General features: G+C 38.2%; 1 protein-coding gene and 1 long non-coding RNA gene across 2 annotated transcripts; both read left to right on the forward strand.

Annotated features, from left to right (window-relative positions):
* Nucleotides 1–1,310: 1,310 nt before the first annotated feature.
* Nucleotides 1,311–20,529, forward strand: LOC103512492 (clavesin-2-like). Its single transcript, XM_008477252.2, has 7 exons — nucleotides 1,311–1,448; nucleotides 10,118–10,268; nucleotides 10,676–10,872; nucleotides 11,437–11,551; nucleotides 12,014–12,027; nucleotides 20,069–20,179; nucleotides 20,524–20,529. Exons 1-7 carry the CDS (start codon nucleotides 1,338–1,340, stop codon nucleotides 20,527–20,529), a joined length of 705 nt encoding a protein of 234 aa, XP_008475474.2. The 5' UTR covers nucleotides 1,311–1,337.
* Nucleotides 20,530–20,652: 123 nt separating this feature from the next.
* LOC103512486 lies at nucleotides 20,653–22,085 on the forward strand. Its single transcript, XR_541536.2, has 2 exons — nucleotides 20,653–20,691; nucleotides 21,465–22,085. It is a non-coding gene; the product is annotated as an uncharacterized LOC103512486 (long non-coding RNA).
* Nucleotides 22,086–23,029: the final 944 nt, after the last annotated feature.

Consider the following 23,029-nt stretch of genomic DNA (forward strand, 5'->3'; position numbering starts at 1 on the left):
CCTATTTACCTTACATCATCTCTGCACAGCTGCACACCTAGGTACAGTCGAACCTGTCTAAGTGGGAATCCAGGGGACTGACAATTTTTTCCCACTTATCCAGGTTTCCCAGTTAAAAAAGTGTCCCACCTAGAGCCTAGAGAGAGGTTGCCATGAAGGGGCCACGATTTTTTTCCCCAGTTATCCAGGTTTCCCACTTAGACGAGTCCCACTTGGGCAGGTTTGACTGTACTTTCTTATGCTTTTGTAATGTGTTTACTGTTTAAGGAATGATTTATTTTCACTGGATGATTATTGATTACTAATTTTATTTAATTGCTTTGGCTAGGAAATCTAGGAATAGTTTATTTTAGGTGAATGATTACTGTGACTAGGTTGGAGTACCTAATCTTTTTTTATTGGACGACAACAGGACCGAATTCCATCACTTTTAAATTTTAAAAGTATTACCTCCGATTTTGATGAAATTTTGGTAAAACTCTTCACGACTCAAAGTCTTAAAACATATTCCAGATCCCAAGTACACAAAGCCTCATTAACATTAACGTGTACCTATGTATAGGTACCTAGGTTGGTAATACGTACCTAAGTATGTGGAAGACATGCCAAATCACAAATTCAGTATTAATTAGTGAATGGGTAGACAGTTAAATAGTCTAGATTGGTAGGTACCTATAGGATTGCCATTAGTAAATGTGGTAGGTAGGTAAATTGTATAGGTAGATGGGTAGGTCTAGGGACCTATCTGTTTAGGTAAATAGACAAAAATGCTTTAAAAAAAGAGGTCTACGCAGGAAGTACCCATAAAAATGATAAACGGCTTTAATAGGTAAGTATGTCTATGTTTATCTAAAAATGGCCTTGTTGATTGTATCAAAGTAAATCAATAAAATTTAAGGACTCATGCCTACATAATATTTGGTACCTAGCTATGCTACCTTGTGAGATAAATTATGCATTTAATATTTAATGGGATCATAATAGATCAGTTGCGCTTACTTGTGTGATGTTTCAAAGTCATAGAGCAGGAAAAATGAGGACCAACGGAATTTTTCTTTTTCTAGTTGCATTGACAATGGGCTATAAAGGGTGTGTTTTAAAGACAAGAACCAAAACCAAAAAGACCATACAGGGCTGACTGCAAAAAGACCGGGCTGATGTGTTCCTGCAAGAAACTTTACAACTTTGTACATGTTTTGAGTTTTGACGTCACTAGGTATATAATAATGGTTTAGCAATGTTCTTAGAGGGTTTTCTCCTGTTATAATATAAAAGTTCTAATGAAACTTAGGTCTCATATTTTTCTTAGAACAATTTAAGATTTAATTTTGGTATTTATGATTTTTTTTTTTCCAGCTGATCCCAAGTTGCACTCCAGAACTGATGAAGTTTTCCTCATGGCATTCCTCAGAGCACGGAAACATGACGTGGACAAAACTTACAATCTGGTGAGTCAGACTCTTCTTGAGATGAATAATTTACTCTGATACAAAGTCTACCTTAATGTTAAAACGTGTTGTAGCTATTTGTGTCTTCCGTTCACACACCAAGGAAAAAGTAAAAGGTCACAGTAAAATGTGGTACCTTTGTACTACAAAAACATTATAATACCAGTATAAGAAGGGTTACCTATGTATGTTCTATTCTATTCTAAAATGTACAATCAGAAAAAGAGGTCCTCTGACGGTCTCCAAAGGCCCGGACTAAGCCAAAGTTTTCTGAGAAAATTCACTTTATTTGTTGAACATATTTTTGCCAAATTTTGTTAAAATTGGACAGACTTTTTGAGAGTTATGGCGATTGTAAACCAACTGCCTAGTTGTCATAGTTGAAACTTGGAACTTTCTTCACTCAATAGATCAGTTGCGCTTACTTGGGTGATGTTTTAAAGTCATAGAGCAGGAAAAATGAGGACCAACGGAATTTTTCTTTTTCTTCTCTGTCAGAAGAAAAGGTTACGTTGTGCCTAACTACACTGGTTTGACCGCTGTTTTTATTTCGTAACTGCTATATTAGTCTCGTGTGGTCTGTGTGGTAGCATGCCCATTCCGTAGAATGTCCCTCATCATATGGACAACAAGAAATACTTGCCACTTAGGCGCTGAGTCTACGTTGGTTTTTCAATCTTCATTGAATATTTCATTTAGCTGATAAGCACAATCGAGCATGGCTAATTGGCTACTCCTTGGACAGCTGTATGGGTGACCGCTCTAATCCTATCATAAAGATGACAACAAAGGGTGGAGAAGCAGCGTTGTACTGCTTACTGGTTGGTATCCGAATGGGTGACCAATGTGACCATGTGGGTGATCTGGGCAATCACGTGCTGACTTTTACCGGCCCCACTCAGGCTGGGTGTGAGGTTAATGTGAGGATGTGAGTGGGGTTTCTTTTATTCCACTACAAGAGGTTTAAAACCTCGAATACTTCCAACACCGTAAGTAGATAGTATACTTATCTCACGGACATGGAAAGTAAGTAAGATATCTGTGTATTCCACTTACCAATCTATGTACATTCCACTTACCAAAGTGATTTAAGATCTTGACTCTTGAATGACTCCTTGAAAGGTACTTGACTCAATGACTCACCCTAGCTATTTCAGTCTATCTTTTACGATTCTCAATATTCTCTTCAGAGATTTGATTGATTCTAAGTTTAATAATATAGCCAGATTTGCTCCGACTCATAAAATCTAAAGATAATATTGTCTATTGTTGCAAAATATATGTGTCATGGGCGTTATGGCTATTCTTGCAGTTATGATTAGTGCTGAAGAGAATTCAGACAAATCATTGAACGAAAGAAATGAATTAATTCTATCTTCTAGTTAGCCTGGTTTCGCGCCTTGTAAGCGGATTCGATTCCTGCCCGGGGCGAAATGTATATAAATAGATATAAGTTTCGTTTTCGGGCTTTTCGGAACGGCCGACTTTCTTCAATCGTCCTTCTCTCTTCGATTTTCGGACGATAAGACCTCTCTTGATATAGGCTCTTCTTTCAAACTTTTTTTTTAATCTAGTCTCTCTCTCTCTCTCTCTCTCTCTCTCTCTCTCTCTCTCTCTCTCTGTTAAGCAACGGTATGCATGCACCCTGCGCGCAATCATAATATTAATGGCTTAACTATCCAAATGACTCATGCAGTCATGCATTGTTGAAAATGCATAGGACACTTATTCTGATACCAAATAATGCAAAAGGTGCCAGTAATGCTGCATAGGAAGAAGTAGGCATAATTACAACACTACCATGATGTAACTCTGCATAAGAACAGATTTACAAGTCATAAAATAGCTATTATTTATTTACGATAGCTATTATTTATGTAAGACAAGTTAGGCATGGTGTATTAAATGTCATTTTGAGACTAGCAATGACTGTAATGAGGATTAAGTTGCATTGTCTATCACGACAAAAGAGGGGAAATTCCGAAAGGAAAATATAGCTTAGATCGACGTACTGCATCTAGCTGAGTTTATGTTTTCCCCTTCTAAAAATCTCACCACGTCAGCTCTCATGGCGTAGTGGTCACTGCGCTCGCCTTGCACGCGGGAGACCCGGGTTCGATTCCCGGCGGGGTCAAGAAATTTGTATCATGCAAATGATTGATTCCGTGACTGGCCGTTACGGGGCCCACTCAGCCTCGTGAGGAAAATGAGTAGCTATGTAATATAAATGCGTATAGCGACCGGTGTCAGCATGGTAGGTTTTTTAAATCTCACCCCGCGACACTGGTGTTACGTCAGCATATATATAAAGTGTCCAAGGAAAATAAGACAGGATTACTACTGTGCCTAACATTTAATGTTATAATTATGATGTTTGTAACAATTAAATAGGCAATTAAGTATAAATATCTGGCCTACCCAGCCTAGACGAGGGTCTATGAAGTATGAAACCCCATCACCTATCATTTAGTTATTAGTTCTAAACTTCTAAGTACATATATGAAGACCCCACGGGAAAAAAGATGGGAGTCCACCTTTTCTCATTTCGAGAAAATCGCGTTTTAAACTTTGAAACGCTATTACTAAATGCTAACACTTGGGATTTTAATTTTTTTTTTCGCTAATCGGTGGAAAATATTGTTGAGCATATATCCTATGGTGAATTGAAACATAAGCACTTGTAGGGAAAATTTAAAAATTAAAATTGTATTCAAAGGTCAAACAAAAAACATCAATAAAGATGAGAGTCCAGGGGTGAAACTGGACATTCATCTTTTTTGCTGTTAAAACTTATAAAAAATGAAAAAACAAAGTAGGTATGTGGTTTTTCCTACCTTAAGCATTGAATAATATTAAATTATTTTAATAATACTACCACAAACCGCCCGTAGCCGTAGAACTGACTTTTGGCACGCACTAATTACAACTGAAATTAGAACCGACAAGTTAAAACAACAGAGAAAGCTGAAATCACGTGGAAACTGGGATCTTGGACTCTCATCTTTCTTGCTGTGACTCTGTGACATTCATCTTTCTTTCCGTGTGTATGATATTTTCAAATCGTTCTAGCTCTGTACCCTCATTGTTTTTCGCATTTCTGACTTCAAAAATCGATAGTTTTGGGGGGGAAGTACTATATAACGTATCTAACTCATTTTTTTTGAAAATTGGACTCCCATCTTTTTTCCCGAGGGGTCTTCTATTGGTAAATTGGTATGGTGTTTTCAAGGAGTGGATTTTCATCATCGGAATTATGAATTGATGATGAAGGGTTGAAACGACGAACCACATCTATTAAATGAATGTGCAACCAACGAAGGTGCGTGAAGCTACATCATTAAGCTAATCCATTAGCTATTATTAGGCTATAGATTGGTTGTATTTCTCTCTAGCTTGGTAGATACTTTAAGGATACCATCTGATACTTAGATAAGTGCCTATCTCTCAACTACTGAGGCTATAGCGACGTGACTATTTTCTGTCTTGCCGAAATACCTGATGATATAGACAGTGGAAATACATAGTCGAAGGTAATATCAAAGACATCACAATAATTGTGACGTCAGAGTGAAACAACAAGAATTCTTGTTAGCGTTCCCAGAACGAACATTATCCGTTCAGGATAAAATCCGCCCCGGGCGGTAATCGAACCCGCGGCCTAGCGCTTACAAGGCAGACGCGCTACCATCCAAGCTAACCAGGCTGGCTAATGAGATCTGTAGATGATACTTAACATTTGCCACAATGATCAACAGGTGTAAGTAGTACCTACAAAAGTGGTAACTAATCTTACCTTTGTTAGCCGCAATCCCATAAAGCCGATTCGCGGGGCGAGCCACGCCGCAGGCGAACGATGCTCGCTAGCCACGTTATGGCCACCTCTGTTGTAGTACCTATCTTGCGCACACGGGATTCTCATGGCTCTTTTACGCCTGCGAATTCGCCAATACGCCGCGCTGCCGCCGTTAATTAGTAGTCATTAGTCTTTATAGGTACTTACGCCAATCCCTTATCAGTAGGATCTGATAAGAACCATCACAACCTTGCACAGCTTCCACGGACAACACGAAGCTTACTGGACCGTACTGTTATTGAGAGGATTTGAGGCACAGTTGAAATACTAATAGCCGGAAGTATAAGGTAACCACAGTAGTAGTGGTTAGCGCGGTAGACGTCGGATCTGGAGGTTGGTGGTTCGAGTCCGAGTCAGTTCATTTGTCGAGGTGTTTTATATATAGTATATTTGTGACATTAAAGTTTGCTTTGGATTCAGTTTTGGCACTAAAAAGTGTAACCATCGAAAGTTTTGACCGCGTACAGTAGTTGCCCTATTATAAATAGGTATTAGGATAAAGAAAGTAAAAAAGCACATGATTTCAGTTAGGCTCTAGGGCAGTCTAGGGACTTCGAAACGTGTTTTGGCACTGAAAACCATGACCATCGAAAGTTTTGACCGAATACATTACTTTTCTTAGATAAGGAAAGTAATTTATTCACACGCTAAGCAGCAATGCCAGGTGTGATATAAGAATAGTATTAGGCCAGCCACTCACTATCAGGTAGATTTGACAGGTGCGGCTGAAAAGATCCGTCTGTCAGGTCTACCTGATACCTGATGAGCACACACACTATCAGGTAGTTCTGTCTACCTGATAGTAAGTGGATGGCATTAGGTATGTACCCAAAATGTCCAAATTTGAATTCGATTTAAGGTTACAAAGATTTCTTCTTCAAATTCAGACTTTCATTTCCGATTTTTATTTATTTATTTTTCTCAGGCAAAATGGACTTCTCAAAGATTTCCCTCGAGGAGGCCTTCCAGTTAGGTACGAGCGTGTTTGAGATTGCCCTTTTACGCCTGCGAATTCGCCAATACGCCGCGCTGCCGCCGTTAATTAGTAGTCATTAGTCTTTATAGGTACTTACGCCAATCCCTTATCAGTAGGATCTGATAAGAACCATCACAACCTTGCACAGCTTCCACGGACAACACGAAGCTTACTGGACCGTACTGTTATTGAGAGGATTTGAGGCACAGTTGAAATACTAATAGCCGGAAGTATAAGGTAACCACAGTAGTAGTGGTTAGCGCGGTAGACGTCGGATCTGGAGGTTGGTGGTTCGAGTCCGAGTCAGTTCATTTGTCGAGGTGTTTTATATATAGTATATTTGTGACATTAAAGTTTGCTTTGGATTCAGTTTTGGCACTAAAAAGTGTAACCATCGAAAGTTTTGACCGCGTACAGTAGTTGCCCTATTATAAATAGGTATTAGGATAAAGAAAGTAAAAAAGCACATGATTTCAGTTAGGCTCTAGGGCAGTCTAGGGACTTCGAAACGTGTTTTGGCACTGAAAACCATGACCATCGAAAGTTTTGACCGAATACATTACTTTTCTTAGATAAGGAAAGTAATTTATTCACACGCTAAGCAGCAATGCCAGGTGTGATAAGGAGGTTAAAAAAAAGCACATGATTTCAGTTAGGTTCTAAGGAACCTCGAAACGTGTTTTGGCACTAAATACTGTGACCATCGAAAATTTTGATTGATGAATACATTACTTTCCTTAGATAAGGAGCAGCAAGGTCATGTGTGATAAGCTGATTTCCCAGATTTTTTCCCCTTGTTATCCCTGTTTTCAAGTTCCGTCATTCCCCGTTCTATGTTTCAGTTGACTCAGGGATGGTCAAGCATGGAGGAGACGAGGAAGAGTGCCAGGGGGCGGTGTGTTATCCCAGCCCTGATCCGCTGTGTATAGACAAGGACTGGATGCTCAAGGCCGAAATGGAACTCAATGAAACCCCCGATATCGCCAGGAAAAACATGAAAGCGCTGAAGGAACTTTTACTGTGTAAGTACCTATTAGGGTTGCCAGACGTCCCGTATTTCCCGGGACGTCCCGTATTTTGGGCACTTTTCAAAATGTCCCGTACGGGCTACCTATAGACTTCTAGTCTGTCAGAAGGTCTGAAGACTGGAGATGGAAGTTTAAGTCACACATCACTTTCCGACGGTCTGAGAGTCTGAGGGTAGAGCACCTGCCTGCCTTGTAAGCGGTAGGTCGCGGGTGCGGTTCCCGCGGGAGGCTGACTTTATCCTTGACATATAGGGTTCGAACGGCTGGCTCCTCCTCTCTTCGTTTGCGAAATGATAAGAGACCCTCTTTGTTTCAGTCATGTTACAGTCACCTCCATCAAATCTTTTTTCCCCTATCATCTACGTAGTTACTTGTAAATATATGTAGTCCTTATTTAACTTTCATAATAATGTAGGTCTATTAGAATTTCACTCCAACTGGCGTGACCTCGGTACAACAGTTTGAAAATGCATTTCTTGTGCAACAGAACCTATTCAAATCTGTAGCAGCTGTGGCACCCACTAAACTCTTTAATTAAGTTTCAAGTATATACTTAAATCCTATTCATTACTATGATTTGTGAATGCACCATTAGGCTTAAATGCTGAATAGGGTTCTGATGAAAGTTCTATGTACCTATATCTGATTATCTGATAACAAGGCTAATAAAACTGGCATTACAATAGTAACAAGATCTTTAATGATTTGGAGAACTAAATCTACGATTATTGTTAAACGGTTTAAGTAACGAACGAACCATAAGTATGAGTAACCATTTAACAAATGTCTGCCAATGTGCCAATTAATGTTGTAAATTATCATTAGTTTAGATATTGTTAGATTGTGACTATGTAGATGCCTATTATCGATCTTAATGTGACAATAAAATTATTACATCGATCGTAGGGAAATGTGACATCGTAAAGTCAATTTTACATAAATCGAACGAACGAATCAGATCGAATAAAATCGATCGATCAATTTTTTGCCTTTATGTACCTATGCAGTTTGTTGCCTTTCTAATAAATTTATCTACATTCTAGTTGATTGTTTTGCATTCAATTGGTCAAGTTTTTTGAAGACTTTGCACTCGCTTATCATGTATCAGCAAAATTGCATAGTGCAGAGTGATAATAATAATAATAATAATAATAATAATAATAATAATAATAATAATAATAATAATAATAATAATAATAATAATAATAATAATAATAATAATAATAATAATAATAATAATAATAATAATAATAATAATAATAATAATAATAATAATAATAATAATAATAATAATAATAATAATAATAATAATAATAATAATAATAATAATAATAATAATAATAATAATAATAATAATAATAATAATAATAATAATAATAATAATAATAATAATATCAATGCTGGGATATATCAATGCAAACAGAGACAAACGTCATCAATAACAGACCTGATATTGTGTATGTAGACAAGTCAGCCAATTCTATCCAAGTGTGCCTGGCAAATTTCCAACTGTATTCAGGTGGGTGGTTTTCATTTCTATTTTGTAGACCTTCCTTAAAAAAATGGTACAGACGGAATAAAAGAAGAGATGGAACAAAAGAAAAAAAAATCGACAAAGCGATCTACCTACCTATAAGAACGGAGCGGAGGGGATTAGGAGAGCTATCAAAGAATTTGAGAAAATAAATATTTATTGCTTACCACATTGCATAATCACTGGTATTTCCAGGCACTCATACAAATTATTAATTTTTAGTCCGTCCTTCCTTTAATAAAAGGACGGACTATTGTATTCGCTTCGGTGTCTGTCTGTGTGTCTGTTTGTCTGTCCCCATAGAAGGACTTGTCCAAACCTGGTCGACCTATATATCAAATTAAAGGTCTTTTTACCAGGAACACGAAAGTGGTGGTTGATGTTTATTTGGCGTTTATGAAGGACTACTGTATTTGATGAGACCTTCAGACCTCCTAGACTCCTAGCAAATACCAATTTCTGTTGACCAGTCCCGGGCCAGCCCCGAGCTCAGTTTTTCTCCTTTACTGTAGGCTAGGCTTAGAAAATTTGGAGCATCCACCAAAATCCTGGATATGGCCCTGCTGTTGATTATAGTAAACTTGTTCGAGTATGAATGAAAGAGTTTCACACCAAAGTGGCTCAAGGTTCTGAATGTCAGATGAGCTGATAGAATACGTGAGGCTGAATAAAGTAGGTACACCTAAGTACATTTGGAAAATAGTAAGAAAGAGTCTCATTCTACCTACCTAGGTAATATTGTAAAACTCATGAAAGAGTTGTGGGGGGGGGAACAAGGAAGGTAGTGCACTGAGAAAAAAAACTAGGGTGCCAATAGAGTGACTGGGTTCCGGCACTCTATTATTGAACTCTGTGTCTGGAAGCTGGACACTATAATAATATTCATCTACACGTTAGATGAACCAGTTCCTGAGAGATCACTGAAATTATGCAACACTTAGTGTGGTTAGTATCTGGATAGGTGACCGTTTGGGAGATCAAGTACTGCTGCAGTTATTTTGGCAGGGGGCTTCATCTTCAACTTTTTTTTTGTTCTTCTTCAAATCCTGAATTTTGGGCCACTGGGAGGGAAGAGGTCCCATTGATTCCAAAGGGAACATATTTTATTTCGGGAACGAATATAAAAAGAAGGAGTAGGAGAAAAGGCTTTTTCGGAGTTTTGACCTCAGATTTGGATTTTTCACAACTTTTTACGTAGGAATCGACCTTTTATGAATATTGTTTTCCCATTTGCAACTGCTCCATTATAGTTTTTTTTCTCTCCCCCTCTCCATCCAGATCAAGAGTTTCTACGAGATGAAGTACAAGTTCCCCGAATTCTACCGAGATTGTCTACCGTCAGAACGAGGCTACATATACGACATGGACTTTTTCGCCATGTTGCCAACTTGTGACAAACTGGGCCGAAAAGTATGCATTCTCTATCCAGGTAAACACTTTTAATCAATCTCATTCCAGAATTATTTCAATTCCCAATCATTTTCAGACAACATGGACCCTGAACTCCAAAAATGGAGTCCAGACCCGGGGTCTGACAAAAACCACTACGCCAATGAAGGGTTAAATGGTTTCCAAAGTGAGGAAATAGGTAAGAATAGTATTAGGCCAGCCACTCACTATCAGGTAGATTTTGACAGGTGCGGCTGAAAAGGTCCGTCTGTCAGGTCTACCTGATGAGCACACACACTATCAGGTAGTCCTGTCTACCTGATAGTAAGTGAATGGCATTAGGTATGTACCCAAAATGCCCAAACTTGAATTCTATTTGAGGTTACAAAGATTTCTTCTTCAAATTCAGACTTTCATTTCCGATTTTCATCTATTTATTTTTCTCAGGCAAAATGGACTTCTCAAAGATTTCCCTCGAGGAGGCCTTCCAGTTAGGTACGAGCGTGTTTGAGATTGCCCTCCTAGATCCTAGGCTGCAGATATCGGGCGCGGTGTGTATCATAGACATGTCAGACTTCACTGTATATCAACAGGCCAAACTAGCCACGCCTAAGTGTGCCTGGCAAATTTCCAACTGTATTCAGGTGGGTGGTTTTTATTTCTATTTTGTAGACCTTCCTTAAAAAAATGGTACAGACGGAATAAAAGAAGAGATGGTACAAAAGAAAAAAAAAAATCGACAAAGCGGGATTAGGAGAGCTATCAAAGAATTTGAGAAAATAAATATTTATTGCTTACCACATTGCATAATCACTTGTATTTCCAGGCACTCATACAAATTATTAATTTTTAGTCCGTCCTTCCTTTAATAAAAGGTATAGGGACGGACTATTGTATTCGCTTCGGTGTCTGTCTGTGTGTCTGTCTGTCCTCATAGAAGAACTTGTCCAAACCTGGTCGACCTATATATATCAAATTAAAGGTCTTTTTACCAGGAACTGATCAAAATGGACAAATGGTTTAATCACGACTAAATTTAAAATGCCATCCTTTAGCAATAGCATAACAAAAGTACCTTAGGTACCTATCCTACAGCTAGTCTACATATTACAGTAGGTAGCTACGAACGTACGTACACCATTTTACCTATTGTTGTTTTAACGAGCCCTTTCCTGTTTTAAACGAAGCCTTCATATTTGTTTTTCCAGGAGAAAATTCCCCTACGTGTGAAAGCTATTCATATAGTCAACCAGCCGTTCTATTTCAACGCCCTCTACGCCATCTTCAAGCCGTTCCTCAAACAAAAACTCCGACGACGGGTAAGTACCTTTATTTCACCTAGATTTGTTGTTGTTGTTGTTGTTGTTGTTGTTGTTGTTGTTGTTGTTGTTATTGTTGTTTTTCTTATTGTTGTTGTAGCGCGACTTTAGCTACAATAATAAATTATTGGTGATGGAAAAAATCTTAATTATTCTTTTGAAGCAGATTTTTTTTTTTTTTTTTTTTTTTTTTTTTATGGGGTTTTGATAGTTTAACTCTATTATTATCATTATTATTCATTTCATTTCCCCCATTGGGATCAAAGTGGGTACCTTGTTCCTCAGTTGTGTAAATGGGTTAACTCAGCAATTATCATTACTAAAGTCCAGATAGACAAAGAGTACCTCTAGATATCTCCCCCTTTATATTTTTATTGTGAATCGTTATTCTACATTTCCGTCGATCGGCATTCGATTTGAATTGGAAGAAGAAACAATAATAATTGAGTTACGTTGACTTCCTCAGTGGTGTTTGGATGGGTAAGTTCATAGTCTACAATTTCATGGAATGTTCGTGAACTTGTGATGAGAATGGTTGGAGACTAGGCGCGGAATCGATTCTGAAAAAGCCCCGAGCTGAAACACTTTTTTTCTTCTTTTTGAAGAGGTTTGACAGAGGGAACTGTAACTGCCAAGGTCTTATCGTCCCGAAATCGAAGAGAGAAGAAAGACAGGGTAGGAGAAAGTCAGCCGTTCTGAAAACGAACCTTGTCCGCTTAGGATAAAATTCGCCCCGGACGGGAATCGAACTCGCGGCCTAGCGCTTACAATCCACTTCAATCCAGACACAATACCAACTAAGCTAACTAGGCTGGCACAGCAGCTTTGATACGATAGACATCAGCTCCCCTACGGAACACTGAAGTTAGGAATCATGGAGTATGGTGAATACCTGTAAGAGTTACTGACTGTTAGCCATTAGCGCGCAAAAGACTTCCGCCTTTTGCGCGAGATCGGAATTGCTCAGTAAAAAAATTCACAAGCAGAAATCTAATTCAGCAACAAACAGAGCTACTTTTAGATTTGATAGGAAGATTAGGAAGCAAAATTCAGTGAACTTTATGCTACCTGAGAGATGATGAATGTGAAGATGGTCAATGAATTCAGCATTTTTTTTCACATTTTCTCACACAAATGAGCTCTGATATTGAAATTTGTCGTGACGACCTATGAACTCAAAGCGAGAAAGTTTTAGATAACACTTCAGTCGATAATTTAAGACCGGTTTTAGCGTCACCTATGTAAAGCTACGCCGAGTAAGGCCAATAAATGGATGGGTGACTTAAACCTTATATTGGGAATAAAGGGAGAACGGGCTCTAGTCTCCGCTGAGCAAGGTCATTCAGATAACACTTCAGTCGATCATTTAAGACCGGTTTTAGCGTCACCTATGTTAAGCTACGCCGAGCAAAGCCAATAAATTGATAACACTTCAGTCGATCATTTAAGACCGGTTTTAGCGTTACCTATGTTAAGCTACGCCGAGGAAGGCCAATAAATGTGGATGTGAAGAGGAATGAAGGGAGAACGGGCTCTAGTCTTGATTTTAAATCATTACATGAAAGTTAAATCAAAAATCAAATCAATAATAATAATCTGAATATTAAACAAATTAGGTAGGTACATAGGTACTGATTTTTTTTTTTTTAACCACGATCGAATAAATCGAATAAAATTTCCGGAGGGACGGGCCCAGCTTGTTTAAAATTTATTTTTAATGGCCGCCCCGGCCAAAAACGTAGGTCTGTACCTAGTATGTGTTCTTGTTTGATGATATAATTTGGTTCAAGCAATCTGATTACCTATCTAATCAAAATGGCTAAATTTAATGGTTTCACGATTAAACTCAAAATGCAATCCTTTAGCAATAGCATAACAAAAGTACCTAGGTACCTACCCTACATCTAGTCTACATATTATAGTAGGTAGCTACGAACGTACGTACACCATTTTACCTATTGTATTTATAACGAGCCCTTTCCTGACCACAATAATAGTAGTAGTCACAGTAATAATAGTAGTAGACTCTACTGCTGGAGTAAAGGGACTTTTCAGTCCTATGCGAGCAGTATAAATAAGCACTATTATTATTATTATTATTCCCTGTTTTTTAACGTTGCAATTGACATGGGACATGGGAGTGAATGGAAAGAGATAGAAGGAAAGGAAGAGGAAGAGGAGGAGTGCAGAAGGAGAGGGAAAGAGAATGAGAAAAAAAAAAAAAAACAGAATGAAGAGGAGGAGTCAAAGTAGGGGAGAAGGAGATGAGAAGGAGAAAACAGTGAAGAAAAGAAAAGGAATAGAGGGTGATAGAGAAGAAAAGGAGGAATAGAAAGAAAACTCAAACCAAACTGTTAAAACAGTAAAACTCAAACCAAAAACTACTCATTGAACAGCCCAGTTATCAGAATGACACGCCTATTGAGTGACACCATTGATCAGGATCCTATAGTATTGATATTTTTTTATGACGGAGGAGCAATTCAAAGCTAAATATTGTTGGAATTGTCACAAAAGATCTAACCAGGTCTCAGTGACCAAGGGCCTATATTGAAAGCCGATGGCCCTACCTATTGTTTCAATTACCCTAGTTATTTATTTTGGCTTTGAATAGGAATAGATCCTCTGAGTTGTACTATAAGTACGAGATAAGTATTTAGGTTAAGTTAATTAGTAATTTATTATCTTATGGTAAAAATGGGGATATCCCCGTGGATTTATAAAATAAATAAATAAATAATTAAGAAAGGAATATTAGGAGATCTGAGGAAGAGGAGGAGGGATGAGAGGCAAAAGGATAAAAAGGAATAGGAAGATGGATATTACGGATAAAGAGAGCAAAAGAGCAGGAAAGACATAACGATTGAAGATAAATAATAGTAGGGGCAATGGAGGGGAAAAGATAGAGAGAGAGAGAGAGAGAGAGAGAGAAAGGTATAGAAAAGGGAGGAAAAAAGACAGAGAAATGAAAAAAATTGGGGCAGAAGCGGAGATTGTAAAAAGAGAGCGAAGGATGAAAAATGAGAGGGAAGGAACAGGAAGAGATAGAGTATGGGGGGAGGAGGGGAAAAAGAGGGATAAAAAAGGTTCCTATACGTAGATGTTTCATAGATTTTCCTGTCTCCCCGTAAGGATAAAGGATAGATAAAGGATGATAACACGTTTTAATAATGTGCCGGGGATAAATAAAATGGTATTAGGGTAGGTAAAAATCTGACAAGGGAAAATATCGAAGAATAAGAAAGGAAAAGGGACAGAGAGAAATAGGGAGAAAGGAAGAGAAAAAGGTAGGATAGAGAGGAAGGAGGAGAGAGAGAAAGAGATAAGAGAGGAAGACGGAAAGGGAGAGAGACAGAGAGAGAGAGATAGAGAGGAAGACGGAAAGAGAGAGAGAGATAGTGAGAGGGAGGGGGAAGGAAGAGAAAGAAAATATCCCGAGAGTGCATTTTTTATGAACGCCGTACAACTTTTCGTTTATGCAATGTGCTACGTACAAAACATAAGCTTTGATTTTGAGGTTTGATAGAAGGGAACAACTGTAACTGCTGAAGGTCTTATCGTCTCGAAAGCGAAGAGAACAGGAAGCCAGGAAAGGAGGAAGTCAGCCTTTCCGAGAACAAACCAGGATAAAATCAACCCCGGGACAGGAATCAAACCCGCGACCTAGCGCTTACATCTTCTCTCTTCGATTTTGGGACGATAAGACCTTAGCAGTTACACTTCCCTATGTCAAACCTCTTGAAAAAAAAAAATCATCAGTACTATACCTACATCAGTTTTGCTTCATCCAGTATGAGTCGGTAGGATTGTAGGTATATTATTCTTTTTATTGAATATGAATACAGATCAGTTACGTTCATATTTAGGTGTAGGTACCAGACTCCCTACAGTCCCTATATACTATATTTGGTTTGAGTAATGTATCACCAATATACACTCACGAGCAACAAAAATTGGAACAGATTTAAGTACTTCAAATCTTTTCAATGTCATGCAACAATTCAATCAAACTTTATTTACATACAATTTTATTGGTGACAAAAAATAAGAAAGAATGAGAATTAAGTTTGATCAAGTGTGGTAGGTACCTTACATGATCATTAGTAATGTCATTACAGAATTAAGAACTCTGTTTATTATACAGGGTGGTGGATACGATAGGAAATTGTGTATCGAAATAAAGTCTGGTACACGGGGACAGGCTAGGATATGTGACATTTGTTCCGTCTCCGTTTCGTTACCTTATGTCTAGTTTGTTCCATGTTAATTTACATTGGATCAAAAAATGCACGACCGTACATTTATCCAGCACGGAGACGGACAGTACCAAGATGTAAAGTAATGTGGACGGACAGTACCAAGATGTAAAGTAATGTGGAACAAGCCAGAGTTAAGGAACGTGCTCGTGACGGATAAGTGTACTTGGACTTTTAGTCTTTCGACAGATCGGTGTGTGTATATGTAGGCAAATTTTGGGCGAATTTCAGGTCTAAGCAAGTGAAACTTGTCAAATAAATTCAATAATAAACTGTAACTGCAGTCGGCTTATGATTGTAAAAGCTTTCCCAAATGACAATACCTATTACATTAAAATTTTTTAACTTGACTTGGAATCGAACCACTGACCTCCAAATCCGAAGTCCACCCAGCTAACCACTTTTGAGGTCAGTTTGGACGATGAATAGCTTAAAATATCATAGGGTCAAGTCTTTGCTAAAATATGTATTTTGCATAATTTTACGAGAGCATAAATGTCGCTTATAATTATGCGAGTACCTCTTGTATGTATACATAGCTAGGTATATTATGTATATCATACGAGTATCTGTATCTACAAAACGAGAGAGCAGCAGTTGGCGTAGACAGTTGTGATAAAATAAATTTTATTACGGCCAGTGGCGAAGGGTAACAAGGGCTCAGGGTAAAAAGGGCTCAGGGGGCAGGAGCCCCTCACTAAATACGAGAAATAGAACTTGAGATTCCGTCATCTTCTGATATTTTCCACTAGGAAGCGCCTCTGGTGTCGAGATTTTCGCGAGTTGTTTACAGTTTCAAACAAACCGATTGGCTCAGGGCTCGTTGTTCTTTGTAGGAGGAACATCTCTCTGATTTCTCCAGCATTGTTGGAGGGTATGTTCCACTTGCCGTGCTCCGTACACAAAAAACCCACTCTGATGCTTAGGTGTAAGGGCAGACAGCCCTAAAAGTTCGGTTAACGGCTCACTGCTCAGGGTATGGTGTGTATCCCTTTTGACACCAATTCCTGCCCGCTCAACCCGCTAAGAACCTCTCGGTTCTCCGGAACAATGGTGTTATTTCATCAGTTAGATATGTAGTTTTAATTTTTAATTCAGATCTTGCTTTCCATCTATTCTGCTGTTAAAGTGACTGAACATCTCCCCTCTGTTTAGTGAATGAAACGGACATTAAAATCGAAACTTGTAGTGGCTTTTCACTGAATAATTTTTTTTTTATTTTTTTATTTTCAATTTTAAACATTTAATGTTTGAACCCCGCCACTACTAAATGGAGGAGTCGGTATAAATATCTTTTCGACTAAATTTACGACCGTTGTAAAAAAAAAAAAAAAAAAAAAAACCGTTTTTTTTTGTGTGCTCTCCGGGAAAGTATTTTTTTTTTAATTTGTTTTTTTAGGGATTTTGTGGAAATCTTTTCTTTCGTTTGGTTCGTGCCAAAAGTGCAGTGTCCATTGGAATTTGAAATGATTGTGTATTTATTTGTGTGCCGTTAATAGTAAAGACTTTAATAAAAAGCAATTAACCCAAAATTTAACATAAGCATAAATAAATATTTGGATAGATATTTTATCTTTTTTAAAGTTATATAGGTATTCAAAAAAGATAGTTTGATCATTATAATTATTATTATTATCATTAGTAATCAAGCATTTCAAATAAAAACACAACACATCGACAATGTTGAATATATCTACCTAGATTCACTAGATTGCCTAGAATAATCCATGATTTTGATTTCTAAGACTAAGAAAAATCTTTTTAATGTTTGTATCTACCTACCCGACGTAATTGACATCAAAATAGGTAGGCTAATAAAATTCATCCAATGGGTACCCTTTATACCTTGAAACCTAGAGACAAGTGTTTATAGTTGCAGTTCACGAAAAAATGCAAGTGATGTCAATGCAAATTAAGTGTTATTGAAAGTGTTCCCTTTTCTACGAATAATTGAATCACTGGAGAATTTCATTTATTCCTTCCATTTCTTATCAGCGGATCTGTCACTCGTATTTTTATCACAACCGTCTGATTGACAATGTTTTGACATCACTACTTTGATCTGAAGAGTCGATTATCGAAGGAATCGAAATCCGTTTAGCAAAATAATCGATATTTTATCAAAATAATCGACATTTACCAAAATAATAAATCGATATTTATCAAAATAATCGACATTTACCAAATTAATCGATTTCCCACATCACCACTGAAGAGAGCTTATCATACAGTAGGTTACAGCTTTGTTATATCACGTGATACAAATACATGTCTAAACCTTCTGATTCATCATCACCCACGTGGGTACCTATATGGCAAAATATTGGTCGAAAGAAGAAAGTCCAATGTTGCCAGCCTAGTTAGCTTAGTTGGTGGTGCGTCTGCCTTGTAAGCGCTAGGTCGCGGGTTCGATTCCCGCCCGGAGCGGATTTTATCCTGATGGGATAATGTTCGTTCTCGGAAAAGAGAGAGAGAGATAGAGAGAGGAAGACGGAAAGAGAGAGAGATAGTGAGAGGGAGGGGGCAGGAAGAGAGAAAATATGAGGCATCCCGAGAGTATATTTTTTATGAACGCCGTACAACTTTTCGATTATGCAATGTGCTACGTACAAAACATAATCTTTTATTTTTTATGAACGCCGTACAACTTTTCGATTATGCAATGTGCTACGTACAAAACATAAGCTTTAATTTTGAGGTTTGATAGAAGGGAACAGCTGTAGCTAACTGCTGAAGTCTTATCGTCTCGAAAGCGAAGAGAGAAGAAAGAAAGATAGGAAAGGAGGAAGTCAGCCTTTCCGAGAACAAACCAGGATAAAATCAACCCCGGGACAGGAATCAAACCCGCGACCTAGCGCTTACAATGCAGACGAGATATCCTTCAAGCAACCTAGATCTACATACCTAGGTAGGTATTATTATTAATATTATTATAATTATAATATAGGTATATTTTTACTTTCTATTACTACAGTATAGCGGAGCTATACTAGTAATGAAAGTATTGCAATCGGTCCAAATTTTCAAAATCGACATATATGTCGCCTTACAACACCAAACCTATATCTTCACAAAGTCACGTCAGAATCTATCAATATGTCCAAACCTTGTCGCCTTATAACACCAAACCTATATCTTCACAAAGTCACGTCAGAATCTATCAATATGTCCAAACCTATGTGTCGCCTTATAACACCAAACCTATATATCTTCACAAAGTCACGTCAGAATCTATCAATATGTCCAAACCTATATATGTCGCCTTATAACACCAAACCTATATCTTCACAAAGTCACGTCAGAATCTATCAATATGTCCAAACCTATATGTGTCGCCTTAAATTTTCTTCTCCTCCTCCTCCTTCTTTTTCTTCTTTTTCTTCTTCTTCTTTTTCTTCTTTGTCTTCTTCTTCTTCTTGGACGAAAAAGTCGTTTAAATTCTTCATTTAATTAAATTTGTCATGAGAAATAGACATCGAACCACGGGAGGGGGGGACAGTTTTGGGAATGGGGAGATTTGTGGTTATTTCACATTCATTTCAAACGGACCCTGATATTGTGGGTTGGTTTTAGGCCTGATACCTACACAAGTTGATATAGGATCCCCTGTTTTCCACTTTAGAAGACATAAAATAATTAATACTGAATGTAAACGTATAGGTAACCTGCAATTTTGAACCATTTATAGCAGGTAACTACTTACTTACCTCTTGGTAGATAGGTATCTACTATCTACACCTTACTAATAGATGCACTGAGAAAAAAAAAAAATGGTGACAGGGTGCCACAAATTTAGGGTGGAAGAACTCTATTATTGGGTTAATTTTCCGGATTTAGCCTGTTGGAATGTTATATTATACCTAGTGTCGAGCTTCCGGATGTAGAGTTCAATAACCCAGTCACCCGATTGGGCTACGGGCACCCTAGTTTTTTTCTCAGTGTGTCCGCGGAAAAATCATCTCAACTGGGTCTATTCTTTGCCTTCTAGGACCAAGAACTCTTTGTTGGTAGTTATCTAGGGTTTTCCTTTTCCTATTATCCAAGTCTAATTTCCAATCTTTCTATTGTTTTCTTGGTGATGATATTACCTAGATAAGTACACCGTACCGTAAATTGTGGAATTTTGAAACTAGGTACAGACTTTGAAAGGTATGTTTTACCGAGCCAGCGTAGTGAGCTTGGTTGGTAGCGCGTCTGCCTTGTAAGCGCTAGGCCGCGGGTTCGATTCCCGGTTTTTAACGAAGCCTTCATATTTGTTTTTCCAGGAGAAAATTCCCCTACGAGTGAAAGCTATTCATATAGTCAACCAGCCGTTCTATTTCAACGCCCTCTACGCCATCTTCAAGCCGTTCCTCAAACAAAAACTCCGACGACGGGTAAGTCTACCTTTATTTCACCTAGATTTGTTGTTATTATTGTTGTTATTGGTGTTGTAGAATGTAGTGCGACTTCAGACACATTATTGTTGTATTGGTGATGGAAAAAAAGTTTTTATTAAAAAAGGGTTTTTAATAAAAGGAAACTGTAACAACAGAGGTCTTATCGTCCCGGAATAGAAGAGAGAAGGATAGTAAAAAGCCAGTTATTCCTTATCTGTTGAGGACAAAGTTTGCCATACCTAGGTGGCGTTTGAAGTTTGCCCCAGGCGTGTGTGCCTACTAAGGAGTCTGTGAAAACCTAGTGCCTACTAAGGAGATTTTTTATCTTCATTCTTGAAGAGATTTGATAGAAGGAACTGTAATTGCTAGGATTTCGTCCCAAAAGCGAAGGGAAAAGGAAGACAGGATAAAAGAAACCTAGCCATTCCAAGAAAAAAAAAAAAAAAAAAAAAAAAAAAAAAAAAATTTTTTGACCAAACTCATCCTGCAACACGAAGATAAACTGATCCGTAAGTAGAACATGAATCAGTATGAACTAAATTGATCAGCAATATTTGCTTAAGTATCAATCAAAAATCAAACAAATTGTGAATTTATGTGTATTACAGCAGAGCCTTTTCACAACTTTTGTGGATATCACAACATTACTAAGTGCCTTCTTTGCAATCAACTTTCATATTTCAGTAATCTTTTTACACTGGTAATGCCGCCACTGGTGGCTTCTCGATTACAGTAGATAGTCGATTGTCGTCATGAGTGCAACTCGAACTCCAAGCACAGAGCCGAAAAAACTTTGACCCCTCCGGAAATTGAACCCGAGAACTCCGGCGTGCAAGCCTAGTGTGATACCCACTCGGTCACGGAGGTTCCTATATCTGCTGAAGTATGTCGCCTTATAACACCATACCTATATATATCTTCACAAAGTCACGTCAGAATCTATCAATATGTCCAAACCTATATGTCGCCTTACAACACCAAACCTATATCTTCACAAAGTCACGTCAGAATCTATCAATATGTCCAACGTATGTCGCCTTATAACACCAAACCTATATCTTCACAAAGTCACGTCAGAATCTATCAATATGTCCAAATCTAGGTATATGTTGCCATACAACACCAAACCTATATCTTCACAAAGTCACGTCAGAATCTATCAATATGTCCAAACCTTGTCGCCTTACAACACCAAACCTATATCTTCACAAAGTCACGTCAGAATCTATCAATATGTCCAAACCTATATGTTGTTACTTATCGGCCTAACCTTTGATTTCAGACTGGCGTCAATTTGGTTACAAGAAGGAGGTTATGGCCTAGGACTCGACTGTTTGGTGCCTACAGGACCATTTGGTTACAAAAACCTTGAGTATCTGATGACTTGTTCATCGGTTCGTCCATGCGTTAAGCAGTTCAATTTCTGTTGAGGAACGTTGAGCGTGGTTGGTATCCAAATGGATGACCATCCGGGCAGTCACGTGCTACCTGCTTTTTCCGGCCTCACTCGGGCTGGGTGAGGGGGTGGATAGCTTGTCACCCAATGGAGAGCAAAACCCCCGTCTTTGTTAGGGGAAGATGAAGCAAATCTCAATTACGGTCCGTAACAGCCAAGAGAGAGAGGGAAAGAGAGAGACTAGATTATATTTTTTTGTAATGTACTATGAGAGGATGGGGGACAAAAAAAAGGAGAACACGACAGCATTTTTGGCTGTCTAGAGCTAGACTACCATCAAAAAGGCGAGGTGATATGACCTTAATTCTTGGTAGGGCTGCCAAAAAAGCTTGATATTATGATCTTAGAGGTATTATTTTATCTTCTTTGTAGGACTGCCCCTCGCCAGAAATTATTGTAAGTGATTTTTTTTTTATAGGAAATAATATTATGTAATTTTGTAGGACCCCTTCACATTTTGGTGGAAGTCATGTCATTTTCATTTAGGTAGAATGGTAAAGAGCAGAGAGTCGATAGAAGAAGAAAATATTGGCACATCCACACCAATAGACGAGACGTAGCCATTGGTAGCTTTCTGTTCCGACGTGCCAAAATGTGTGGTGAGTCAGCTCCCATGGCGTAGTGGTCACTGCACTCGCCTTGCACGCCGCAGACCCGGGTTCGATTCCCGGCGGGGTCAAGAAATTTGTATCATGCAAATGATTGATCCCGTGACTGGCTGTTGCGGGGCCCACTCAGCCTCGTGAGGAAAATGAGTAGCTATGACATGTAAATGCGCATAGCGACCGGTGCCAGCATGGTAGGTAAACATTGGTTGTTAGGATTATTGAGATATGTATTGGGAAAAATCCTACAATGCTGCAGTGAGCACCAAAGTTGTGACATAATAACACAAAGAAATTGCATTTACATTACTATAATAATATTATAGTATTCCAACAACCTAAATAAGGGGAAATAACCCAATAATAGAGTTCTTCCACCCTAGCTAGTGGCACCCTATCACTTTTTTTTATTTTTTTTTTTATTTTTTTTCAGTGTAGGTACAATAAATTCTATGGATTCTCTGTAATGACTATTAACACAATTTAGGTAGCTCAGGAATCAGCACGAAGGTTAATACAAATAAGAGACAACCTAGAATACCTCGTTATTAGAATCATGTAAACTGTAAACGATTGAAATCCTGACAGCAAATCTCTTCCAAGGGTCCCCTTACATGTTGATCAGGTCAAGGACTTTTTGGTGTTTTAAAACATGAGTGTTTCACCGCCGTTCTTATTTCGTAGCAATGAAACAACTGCTACATTAGACGCATGTGATCTGTGTCGTAGCATGTCCATCCCGTAGTATGTCCCTCATCAGCTGGGTCCGGCCGATAAGAGACACAA

The sequence above is a fragment of the Diaphorina citri genome, unplaced genomic scaffold (genome assembly GCF_000475195.1).
Source record: "Diaphorina citri unplaced genomic scaffold, Diaci psyllid genome assembly version 1.1 scaffold844, whole genome shotgun sequence".
Lineage (NCBI taxonomy): Eukaryota > Metazoa > Arthropoda > Insecta > Hemiptera > Psyllidae > Diaphorina > Diaphorina citri.

Excerpts from the sequence above, each read along its gene's own strand:
- LOC103512492 (XM_008477252.2), top strand. The coding sequence starts at position 1,338 with ATGATTTTTTTTTTTCCAGCTGATCCCAAGTTGCACTCCAGAACTGAT. Across the intron at positions 1,449-10,117 it reads TGGACAAAACTTACAATCTG|ATCAAGAGTTTCTACGAGAT; the intron begins GTGAGTCAGACT and ends CTCTCCATCCAG. Across the intron at positions 10,269-10,675 it reads AGTATGCATTCTCTATCCAG|GCAAAATGGACTTCTCAAAG; the intron begins GTAAACACTTTT and ends TATTTTTCTCAG.